Source organism: Paramisgurnus dabryanus, chromosome 18, assembly GCF_030506205.2.
Source record: "Paramisgurnus dabryanus chromosome 18, PD_genome_1.1, whole genome shotgun sequence".
Lineage (NCBI taxonomy): Eukaryota > Metazoa > Chordata > Actinopteri > Cypriniformes > Cobitidae > Paramisgurnus > Paramisgurnus dabryanus.
This window is the reverse complement of record NC_133354.1, coordinates 25,128,401-25,141,230: the sequence shown is the minus strand read 5'-3', so window position 1 is coordinate 25,141,230 and position 12,830 is coordinate 25,128,401. Positions and strand designations below refer to the sequence as shown.

Here is a 12,830-nt window from a genome sequence, read left to right as displayed (position 1 = left end):
TTACATTTCAAGGTACAAATGAAACTACAATGATCGTATGTCTTAAAAGAAAGAAATCTTAATTTTCTAATGTATTTTAACTGAAATGTGAGAACCTCGATGACGTATGGGGTCGAGCAACGCGACTTCCGGAGAATGAACCCGTAAAACATGTTCGGGACGTGTCCGGCGGAACTGGCACGAATGGCCACCCTATCTGACACCCATGCTGCATCCACACTAGACACGTAGCATGCACAATTTCTACACAAAAGATCACCGTCCAGCAACTGGATATGAAAAGGTTTTTATTCACAGATCATGGATTTAGATTTTTTTTGCTGCTTTTGTTATTATTGTACAAAATGGGATTTGTAATATACTGTTATTTTCCTGACACATGCAAAGGTCACACTGTGATGTACAGTATCATCATGTATTGGTCACCAAACTTGACCTTTAAAACATGCTGAAGTGCAAAAACTTTTGGACATGCTTGGGTCTGCTGCATTTGCATACTTTTTTAATGGAAGTCAGCGGAATGTAAAGTCTGTCACCTCAGCATAGGAAAAAAAGAAAAAAAAACATTCCTTAACCTTAAAAATTAAACACTAAACCTTATAGTGCATTATATTATATATTTAACGGGAGTGTGCCCTAGATAAATGCTCTCCTCACTCCATAAATAGCTGCTAGTCTATAAACCAGACTTGTATCTTCCACTAATTATGGAGTTCATATAAGATTCTTTTAAATCCAATGACGGATTGGATGAATAAGCAGCATTATTGAAGCACTGTGGTTCCACATTTGTTGAAAGGGGGTCTTGGTAAAATGCACCAATAGTTACAGTGAGCTTACTGTAGTGTTGGGAGTGGAAAAATTCGTCCAGTCCATTGTTAGATTGCTGTGAGGTTGAAGGTAAGGCTCTGGAGGAGGACAGGCTATGTGGACAGTGACTCCTATTATCAGTATCAGGACAGCAGTAAGCAAAATCAGTCCTCTTCTCAACACCAGCTGGTTCATAGAGAGCAGGACTTTAGGTTTAGCTTCTCTGGTTTCACTTGCCATTGCTTGTCCTCCACTTATAGCTTTATCCTGCTCTTGTGTGCTTACTTTCACATAGATGGCTGCTTCAGAGCTGTTACTTGATAGCTGGCCCTAATGGAGCAAAACATAATTGAAATATTGAATAGGTTATCAAGCACAGGAAGTCTATTTGGACTTAAAGGAATAGTTCACCCAAATCTGAAAATTCTCTCATAATATACTCTCCATTATGTGATGAAGTGCTTTAAGAAAATCATTATGCAGTACATCCAGATATTCAGACTGTACCAGACACCTTGGACCCTCTGTAGTTTCCATACAGAAGGAGTAGGTGCTATTGACACCTGCCCTCACACACCTATAAGAACGTGGGCTGCTATGGTCAAGTGCTGTTTATAGATTAAAACTCAGAATTTAACCCATTGATACCAACAAGCTTTATTAGTAATCAGCGTATCAATGCTTGACCATTAAGATGATGCACCAGGAATCTTAAGTCAGAGTATTTTATGCATTGTTGGCAATGGCGAGCAGAAAGGGCACAACAACCCACAAGGCTTGCCGTTTCTGAAATTGAAGTTCCAAGACACAGTGGCATTTCAGTTGTACTCTATCAAAATCTGATAAATCGACAGCTTCACCCCTTCGGAAACAAACACTCTACTAAATGAAAGCAGATCCTTGGGTGCTACATACAGTATACTGCACCCATGCCACCATTTGGTTACCAGGTGAGCTCGTTGCTCTATAGGCTAGGGGTGGTGATAATGTTATAGTTCATTGGTGTATATATGAAAAATAATAAAAGGAATAAGTTTTAATTACTTTGTTTCCAGTTATGTCATCCCAGGGTTCAGGAATACATGCAGAAGCTCCAGCGTCAGGTGTTTGCTCATCGCCCTGCCCTTCAGACACCACAGTATCAACCACAGACTGCCCGAGTAATGGTTTTTGTGGCACACACACCACCTTTGTATGTTTGCCTGCGCGTTTCTGGGCCTACAGAATATATCAGTTATGTATGAGGCCAGATTGATCTCAAATATAATACATATATGCAAAACACAATTAATAAATGCACAGCACAATTCACATTCATAAAATCAGGTCCGTCAATTAAAAATGCAGTTCATTAACACACAAGCAAACGCATAAATATTTCCTCAAATGCTCATACAAATGCATCACACACCTAAATACATTTAAAATGTTTTTACAAATATGTATATATCATGTTGTTGAATTAATTATCATCACACATTTATAAATGTTGTCGTTACATTAACGCATGCCAATAAAAAAAAACAGCAGAAAAATCAAGAAAACAGACCAAAACAGAATAAGTGAATAACTATCAAAAATCTTATTTTATTATAGAAACCTGTTTTCATGCGTTTGATACATGCAAATCAATAAACTGGCTATGCAGAAAACTGCATCTACATTGGATTTGGAGATTTGTTAGGATTCTCATAGACATTATATACATAGACGCCTCATGATGTGCTGGAACGTAAAAACATTTTAAATGTATTTGTGTGGGATGCATTTTTGTGAGAATTTGGGAAAATGTTTGTGCTTTTCTTTGTGTTTATGAATTGCATTTTGAATTGACGAATCTGATTTAATGAATGTGAATTGTGCTGTGCATTTAAGAATTATGTTTTGCCAATGTATTATATTTGAGATCAATCTGGCCTTATAGTTATCAAACACTTTGAACATACTTTCATAAAAACACAGTGCACATGTGACTTCCTACCTGCTCTGTCACTTTCTTCCAATTCAGCTTGAAGATGAGAGTAGTGAAGAAACAGGTCTGAATAATGACACAAATCAAGAGGCCAAGCCACAAACCTGAATGAGTGCAAATAATAACAAAGTGGGTTTTAGTTTTAGTGAGCTATCACTATCTAGGTGCTGTTTAACTGATTGCCTAATCTGTATTAATAAAAAATGTATACAAAACCCAAGGCTAAACATTGACTCTACTGTAATTCTGCAACCTGGTTGGTTGATACAAGGGTTGTTCAAGGACTTCCAATGATGTGAAACATGTCCTACTTAGCAAAATCATGTTGACCAAAGTTTAAACACAGTATATTTATGGTTCCTATGATATTAACATTTCTTTAAATATCTAAAGGTCCACTGTATAGATTTTTAGCGGCATCTAGTGGTGAGACTGCAACCAATGGCTCAGTTCATGTAAGGAGTTCTATTTCATCTCAGTCAACACGCCACAGTATGGGGCAGCCTTGCTAAGGGTGAGCTTTCAGTAGATGGTATTCCAAATTAACCATGCCCCGCTCGTTAACATCATCTATACAGGTGCTAACTAGCTGCCTCTTTCTCTTTTTGCCTCCTGGCTATTGTTTGAGCTGTTTGATGGTAAGACTCTGCTACCTATTTGTTTGTTTCTGTCCAACACAAGCCTCTTCGCCTGTGAAGTTGGATGTTACTGTGTTGGCTGTGCCACATTTCTGTTGATTAGTTTAATAAGCCTCTTTACCCATGAGGGTGTATGCTACCACTTGACATGCATTGATCAGCTTTTTGGACTTGCTCAAGGTAAGTAAGGAGAATGAATTACTAGTGTCACTTAAAATTGTGTGTTTAGTGTAATTCAATATATTAAAGGAATGCCTTTTGTTTTGTTTGCAGTTAGCCACATAAGCCTCTTCACCTGTTAAGGTGAAAGCTATCACTTTGGAGCACTTACACTTGTGATTATTATACAATCATCCAAGAAAGGCCACTTTGTCTGTGAAGACGAATGCCATTTGGATTGTTTTTTTTGTTTGTTAATTCCTTTTGGAAAATGCAAGAGGACAAAGATGTTACTGAATCACCTACAGAGATTCCTGCAGGCCAGGTGGTACATGGGCCTGCTCAGAATCCCAGAGAGGAAGGAGTAAAATGCAAACATGCAAGCAAACGCAAGCATGCAGATGAGGACATCAATCAAGTTCAGAGGCAAATGCAAGGCATGCAAAAAAACTCTGAATGATTTGATGCAGGCTCAGCAATTTTCAGAAGAGGATGGATTTCCTGGAGAACCGATGTTTAAACATCTATTCCGCCACCCAGATGAGCTGTCTGTTGCAGCTTCTGGAGAGTTTGCGATGGATGAGGATTTAATGCCATCAGAACCTGAGGACATCTCAGAATCAGATCACGGGATGTGGCCTCTCAAGGCTCAGATCTTGTAGTTAGATCTTGTAGGTTGCCTCTACATCAACTTCTGTGTTTGACAGAGGTTCTCAACGCCGGAAAACAGAGGGATTGCCAATACTTCCAGACTTTGTGTCAGAGTTGAATTCTTCATGGGAGGCTCCCAGTTCTACTGCTCTCCCGAGGACAAAACTAGGTAACCTAGCAGGAGCAGCAGCCTACGGGCTTGTTACAGCTCCTCAAATTGGACCCACATTTTCTATACTGGCAGATGCAACTGCAAGGGCTGGCAGGGATGCCACACACCCTAGCAAGCATTGCAGGCTAATCGATAGTCAGCTCTGAAAGGCCTATCATGCCTCTGCCTTATCAGCAAGGCTTGCATGTACTAATTCTCTCCTTACTAAATTTGTTGCAAGACATCTCTTCCACCTTGGCAGGTGAATGGCTTGGTCAGAGGCTTTGCGGGTGGTGGACATGCTAATACGAGGGACAAGTGCACATGCCCAGGCTCTAGGTCAGTCCATGGCTAGTATGGTTCAGGCTCGCCACCAGGTGTGGATGTCCCAGGCTAATCTTTTGGACCAAGACTGCATGGCTGTATCTGCAGCTCCAATAATACCTGGGGAGTTTTTTGGGGCCCCTTCAGAGCTGGCCCTGGAGTAGTCCCGTAAACCTAGGGAGCTGACACACTCTCTGCGTCAAACACCAGCTATTAGGGCACCCCACACTTCAGCTGGCAGCAGTGGTTGGGCCCAGTCATATTAGTCCAACCAGGCCTATACAAGTCAGCGCCAGGCTATTCCACAAAGGGCACCATTTGGACCAGGCCAGGGACTTCGACAGTCCTTTCGGGGGAAACGCCATGCAGATCTCTCACGATCAGTGTTCAAAAAAAGACGTCAGTGACGGTTACCAACCTCCGGCCCCACGGTTCACCAATCAACATCTTCTCCACTGGCGCAAATGCACCAGTGTCCGTGGGTGCTAAGCACCTTAGAGTTTGGATACAGGCTCCAATTCAGGTCCAGACCACCCAGTTTTCAAGGTATTGTCCCAACTGTATTAGGAGAGGAAATACAGTGCAAGTCTCTTGCAGCAGAGGTCTCAGTTCTTTTAGTTAAGGGAGCAATAACATGCCTGCCTTTGGGAAAATTGATAGGGCAGGGGTTTTATTCCACTTATTTCCTAATCCCAAAGAAGGATGGGAGCCTTCGACCCAATCTCAGTCTAAAAAAGTTGAATTGTCTTCTGAAGCGGCTGCCTTTCACATGTTTTAGCTTTCAACCCTGTTGACCTTTGTCAGACAAGGCGATTGCTTCACAACAGTGGACCTTCAGGATACTTATTTCCACATCCCATTTCACAAGAGCCACAGAAAGTATCTCAGGTTCCAGTTTCAAGGCAACACATTCGAATACGGCCTGTCATTAGCTCCCCGGACCTTCACCAAGTGTATGGATGCTGCCCTTATTCCTCTTCGGTGCCAGGGCATACGAATAGCCAATTACCTAGACGACTGGTTAATTTGCTTCCCTACAGAACAGCAGGCCAGGCAGAACACATAGCTGGTTCTGGCCCACTTACAGAACTTACACTGCATGAAAAGTGGGATTTTCGTCCCCGTAAGCGCCTGTAGGCTCCCGAAAATCTCCCGAATTTTCGGCAGCTTTCCTCAATTTACCAGCAGCGAGCTTCGCGTTTGTCTGTGTCACAAATCGTCATAAACGAACCATGACGTAGGTGGAGAGCCCCGCGCGGGTGCGATGCCTCTAATTAGCATATGAATAGCAGCGAAATCTCTGCCGGCCAGTTAGAGCGTCTCTGGCCTAATTAGCATGTGAATAGCAGCAAAACTAGAGTAACGGCCCACTTGAATGTAATCACTCAGTATTGGCTGAAGCCACAACTTTTAAACAAGTAAAATCCCCCGTGAATGGTTGGCAGATGACTTCAAGCCAATCACAAGGGATTTTTCTTGTTTAAAAGTAGTGGCTTCAGCCAATACCGAGTGAGTAAATTCAAGTCGGGCCGTTACTCTAAAGAGGGGGGTTATTGGGCACCCTGGCTCATTATAAATGTAAACCCCAATAAATAATAATAATAATAATAATAAATAATTTATGTTATCATTTTTTATATATTAATGTCATTGTGCTATGTACTACATTATTCACAACATCAAGGAATATAAGAGAAAACAAAGAGGTTTATTTATAAACACACAGCTGTTTATTCAAAGAAAGAGCTTTATTTATAAACACACAACTATGTACAAAGCAGCATAATGTCTCTTATATTGTACTCCAAACACGTCAAAAAGTGCCTAAGATGTTCGGGAAAGATCCCTAAAAATCTTTTTCAAAGTGTTGAAAAAAAACCTCAAAAACGTTGTAAAAAAGTCACTTTTTCACGCGTATATGGTGAGTTGCCCGGTACTTTGGTATCGCCTCTAATCTGGATTGCAGCGTGGCACAGAGCTCGGAGAGTTCCAGGCTGCGAGAGGGCGGTGGCCGCACAATCCATCCAGACACCCCGCCAACAATGCCGTATTCCTCATCAGATATGAGATCTATGGTGGCGCACTTCCAAATGTCCATCTCATCCTCAGCCAACACACTTCGTCTCGCTTCCAGCAACTGTAATACAATCAATAAGGACAATAAGTGACCTGAAAAATACTCACATTGACAAAAAACTGATCTAATATAATAAATCTTACCATTTTTCTTCTGGATCGACTCCGAGCTAAACTTTTCGCATTTTCCGCCTGCGATGCGAGTTCAGGTTGTTTGTATCTGAAACTCCGGCGTACCGACTCATAACACGTCTTGCGGGCAGCTGGAAAACAATTAAATGAGACTGGTATTAATAAAAATAGTCACGGTACAATTAAACAAGAAATGAGGAAAAACATTAGAAGTTATACTTACAAACAATGTCGTCATTCTCAGCAGTAAATCTGGACTTGCTGAAATAGCCCCAAGCAAATCGGAGGTCACGGCTTTGTTATGAGGCGACGTTAGTCTGTGAAAACAAAATGTGTGGGTTTAAGCTCGGATCTATTAACGTATCTATTTCCTTATACAAGAATAAAAACATATTCTTTAAATCGTAACGTTACCTTTGCTCTGGTTCATAGCGCCTGCAGTGTGCCTCAGAGACGCCGTACAGCCTCCTAAAAATTACAAGACAAAAAACACCTCTTAGTTATAAAACACACAGCTTGGGCTACTTCAAAAAATATGCTTATACATAAAATTATTCTTACCGCAATCTTGGGATTGTGCACCCGTCTGCTCTTCTTGGAGAGTTACAAACACCAAACCAAACGTCTGTTACGCTTGTCGACACTGCTGTGTGAGCCGTGACCATGACCTCGCACATGATTGGAAGAAGGCGAGAAGCCTGTCGGGCTCCTCCAATCACATGCGAGGTTATTGATATAAGGAAAATCTTGTGAGACGTGTGCGCATGCGTATGATATAAACAACAAACGCGATGTGCCGGAAGCTCTGTGTGAAATCAACACAGTGTGCTGTCAGTTGAAAGATGTAAGTCCCAAGACTGAAGAAACGACCTCGGCGCTTCTGTAAACATTGCAACACTGAAGTGTGTCATACACAGTATTTTGACCACAGAAAGCGCTATTTAAAAAATGGAGTTTGGGAGAAAAAATTCCAAAAGGGCTACGTCAGATAACGTACAGAGCCTGCTGCTACCCAGTCATGAATCCGCTGTGAGTGATGTCCCGTCATGTGTAAAGACCCGGAAGATAACTTTACTGGAGTTAGAGAGATTGGTGAAAGTGAAATGCACTCCGAGGACCCAGAAAAAGAAGTGATTGAAGAATTTGAAGAAACGCACCCAGCGAATTTCAGTTCAGACAACGGTGAGCATAAATACATATTTTTTATATAAGCTTGGCTTGCTTTACGTATGTTATCATTTTAAACAATACTAAAACATATCAACAAGTAAAGTAAAATAAAATCAACAAGTTAAACAAAAACGTTGGAGTTAAATGTGGTTGATTATCACTGTTGTTGTTATTTTAATAGTAAATTATAATTGAATAGGAATATCGCGTTATAATGCATAACGTTATCTTCTGTTTGTTGTTTTTCAGACGAAACAGCAGATGACCAAAGCATTCGTCTTTTCCTGGACATCTCCTGTTGTGTGGTAAGCATGAAATTACATTTGGATATACTAGTATAAAGTTCAATACATGCTAATCCAGAGCTGAAATGGGAAAACCTAACAATTTTCACCCACATGATTGTTTTCCACTCTTAAATTTCTGTTAGTTAACTAATGAAAGCAACTAAAGTATAAACACACTTTATAAAGTATTAAAAAATCCTAAAATGAAGTTGAAGTGGATGAAGTTCCCACAAAGTACTTAACTGGTTCATTGCACTAAAGCTAGCTGTTTGAGATGCACATGATCTTTTTCAACTACAGTTTTCAAATCTTTTCATACTCAAATGGCCCTATTGATGAGAAATGAACATATTAATTATGTTCTTTTTAAATCTCAAATGACCATATTAACAATGGGCTTTTCAATCTCAAATGGCCACATTCATGATGGACTTTTCAATCTCAAATGGCCATATTAACGATGGGCTTTTCCATCTCTAATGGTCTAATGGTGGTGCTGAGTATGTGCATTGCATGTGTTTTAAATATGTCCTTTAAAATTTCATAGGATGACTATGTGGATGAAGAGGGGGAAATCCTTGCTGAGGAGCAGAGTGAACCCTATCCTCACATACAAGATGGGGAGGAGCATGAAAGTGATCAGGCCAGAAGTGAAAAACCAGAACACTTGTTAATGAAACTTTTGGGCATGATGAAATTGACTGGTATCCTCCGTGACGACTTCTTACAGTATGTGGTTTGTCCGAAATGTATGACAGTGTACATGCTTACTGAAACCTATGAGCTCAGACGGGATGGTACAAAGGTTTGCAGGACTTGTGATCACATCCCATTCTACATTCACCCACAGCAGAGGTCTGCATTAAGGAAGAAATGTGGCTCTGCCTTGCTAAGAAAGCGGTGAAGAGTATGTCCATCCAATACGTTCTTACTGATACAAGAGTGTTGTGCAGTCTCTGGGAGGACTTGTTAAAAGACTTGGATTTGAAGAGAAATTAGATGAAAGGCGAAAGCGGGAAATGCCAAAGGGTGTGTTAGGAGATGTATATGATGGACAAGTATGGCAGGATTACCAGTATGTGAATTCAATAACTGTAGTCATGCCACTATGCACAGTATTTGAGCTGTGATGTAATTGCACACGTTTCCTTGCTTCATTCCCTTCCAGACAGACATTTTGTTGTTTGACATGTTGTTTGCATAGAATGCACAAATTGAGCCTGATTAAAACTCTGTTAAAACAATTAAAATTGTTGAAATAAATGGTTTTGTGTATCTTTTTTTTTTTACCTAACATTGGTTATTGCTAATGACATACAGAGATATTAATATATACTGTTAGCCTGGACAAACTGAATCTACTTAAAGGGATAGTTTTAAAAAATTAGGGAAAAATATTTTGAAAGTATTGTGATAAATGATGAAGAAAATATTTTGATAAATGATTGTCATTAAACCTAAAGATGATTTTGAATTACTCTGTCCAACATCTCCGCTTAGTTAACTGAGTTGAAAGAATTTCTATTTTTAATTCATTTATAATTATAATTCTCTTAGTGTTATAAATGGTATTATAACACAAAACTCATGAGTCAGTCATTGAATAAACTTGATTCTCCACTGAAACACACACAAAACTGCGAAAAATACAATACAATGTGCTGTTTATGTCAATAAACACTGATCACCTGAACGGTGACTTTCATTAACAAAAATGGTATTTTATCATTTAAAACTAAACAACATGAATAATATTAGAGCATAAACCTCTATGACATTTTAACAAATATTTAAGTAGTTAAAGTTCTTATTAGTTCTTAATTCTGTAAAAAAGCGTAAATAATCATAATATTCAGGGACAAAGGATTATGGGTATAATATATTTTTAAGTATATGTCCAAAACTCAAAATATTAAGTAATGTTTACATCATTAAGACAATATCTGGGTTAACAGTGTAGCATACTTTGAAAATAAATCAATTCAAGCTACAATTTAAGAGTTTGTAAACTGATACCAGAGATTTTATTAAAATCAAAGTTTAAAACCTCTCAGAATGTCACCTGAGTAAAACTCCCCCAGCTGCTACCCTCATTTGCATTTGTATAGCTCACAGCATGTTCATTTACATGTTAAAGCCTCCCCTAGAATTAGGGGAAGGGAGGAAAACTTCAGAGCAAGACCCACGTCAACTTCTGACAACTTACGGCAGTTTTCGGTGTTGGCTGCAAATTGTCATGCGCAGTCGTATACTTGGAGTTTCACAACAATCTACAGTGCCACATTCTGACGAAAATTCCACTTTTCATGCAGTGTTAGGGCTGTCTTTGAACCGCAAAAAGAGTTGTCTCACCCCTACCAGGGTAGTAACATACCTGGGACTGAATTTGAACTCTAAGACAATGAAAACATCTCTGACTACACAGAGACAGGCAGTGTTGAAACAATGTCTGTACCAGCTTCTCAAGAGAGAACAGGTTACAGTGAAGTTTGGCCGGAGGCTGCTTGACCTATTGGCAGCAGCCACTCAGGTGGTGCCACTGGGGCTACTTTACATGCTCCCACTACAGCGATGGTTGAGAGCACACAGAGTAAGCCCATACGAAAATGGACAACGAATAATTCAAAGGAATATCAATTGTCTTCCAGCAATCCAGTGATGGCTGTCAACTCCAGGCCTGAAGAAGGGAGTTGTCCTGAGCCCTCAATGTTCAAGAGAGACATTAACAACAGATGCCTCACATACAGGCTGGGGTCTGTCTGGAGAGGAAATCCAGTTCAGGGACAATGGGAGGCCTCATTGAGAGGAACCCATATAATTCTCCTGGAACTGGAATCAGTTTTTCCGGGCTCTGCTACATTTTCTACCTCGGTTTCAAGAGAAGCATGTAATGATCAGGTCAGACAGTACCACAGTGGTTTCTTACATAAACCATGAAGGAGGGACACGCTCACAATCCCTACACAGGAAAGCTCGAGATCTCCTGCTATGGGCACATGCTCAGGGGGTGTCCCTGAGGGCTGTGCATCTACCGGGCCAGGAAAACACTGCAGCAGACCTCCAGTCCAGAGGAGGGCCCAGGCCAGGAGAATGGCGTCTCCACCCAACAATAGTCCAATCCATCTGGAATCATTTCGGAGAGGCGCAGGTGGACCTCTTTGCCTCACAAGCAACCACATATTGTCCCCTGTGGTTTTCAATGACGTGGCCCAAGGGACCTCTAGGGGTGGATGCCATGGCAAATGTATGGCCCTCAAAGCTCCGGTATGCGTTTCCACCTTTTTCACTGCTGCCAGCAGTCCTGGCCAGAGTGAAGATCTTGAAAGCCAAAGTCCTGCTGATTGCCCCAGATTGGCCCCAGCAGTCATGGATGCCGAACCTGGTGACACTGCTGGAAGGATCACCATGGTGTCTCCCAGTAAGGCAGGACATGTTGTCTCAGGCACATGGCCAGCTATGGCATCCGGATCCAGGGAGGTACAAGCTCCACATCTAGCCCCAAGATGGGAGTCTTCAAGAGCTTTTGGAAAGGCAGTTTTAACAACCTTGCAGGCAGCTAAAGCCCCATCTACAAGGCGACTTTATGCTTTACGCTGGGAAAGACTCAATCTTGTTATTTCTCCAATCCTTGTTGGAATCTGGTCTAACAGAGTCAACCTTGAGGGGGTATGTAGCAGCTATTTCTGACTACATGGGGGTTGCTCCGTGGGTTCTCCTCCTCTGGTCAAACGTTTTCTAAAAGGGGCTTGTAGATTGTGCCCATCTCAAGCATGATTGATCCCCTCATGGGATCTAAGTGTTGTGTTGAAGGCCCTGACAAATTCCCCCTTTGCACCACTAGACTTATTGGGATTGGAATGTCTCACATTAAAGATAGCATTTCTCTTGGCAATTTCCTCAGTTAAGAGAGTCAGTGAGTTACATGCCTTGTCTGTACACCCAGCATGCCTGAGGTTGGGGGAAGAAGGCTCATCTATTTCACTTCTTCCAAATCCCTCCTTTCTGCCTAAAGTTTTGCCCTGTTCCTTTGTCTCCAAATCCTTGATCTTGAAACCCTTTTGCGCCCCTCCCCACTCCTCTAAAGAAGGAGCCAGAATGCATCTGGTCTTCCCAGTTAGAGCACTGAGGGGGTACATTAATAGCACTCAGCACATAAGACAGACAGATCAGCTATTTGTCTGCTTCAGGGACTAAAGCAGAGATAGAGTTAGCCTACCAATACATGGGAAACCTCCTCCCTAAAGAGTGGTGGCACACTCTACCAGAGGGGTGGCTGCCTCCTGGGCACTGTTCAGGGGTGCCTCTCTAGAGGAGGCACCCCTGAACAGTTATATCATCTGGACGTTGTTCTATCGTCTGGACGTTGCTTCTACAGTTACACCTTTGGTTCTGCAGACGGCAGAACAGGAATAACTTATGTTGGGAATATTCAAGGTTTTACATTGCCTGGTGGTTTATTT

The 12,830-nt window shown here is 41.3% G+C and overlaps 1 protein-coding gene across 2 annotated transcripts in view; it reads right to left on the bottom strand.

Moving 5' to 3' along the window:
• Positions 1 to 206: 206 nt before the first annotated feature.
• LOC135776626 (multidrug and toxin extrusion protein 1-like) overlaps positions 207 to 12,830 on the bottom strand; it is a 55,399-nt gene continuing 42,775 nt past the window's right edge. For both annotated transcript variants that reach the window (XM_073812565.1, XM_065287463.2), the window contains 3 exons: positions 2,792 to 2,886; positions 1,855 to 2,028; positions 207 to 1,140 (listed from right to left, as the gene is read on the bottom strand). In XM_073812565.1, coding sequence (XP_073668666.1) covers positions 826 to 1,140; positions 1,855 to 2,028; positions 2,792 to 2,886 — 584 coding nt within the window. In that variant the 3' untranslated portion in view covers positions 207 to 825. The remainder of the gene's footprint in view (positions 1,141 to 1,854; positions 2,029 to 2,791; positions 2,887 to 12,830) is intronic.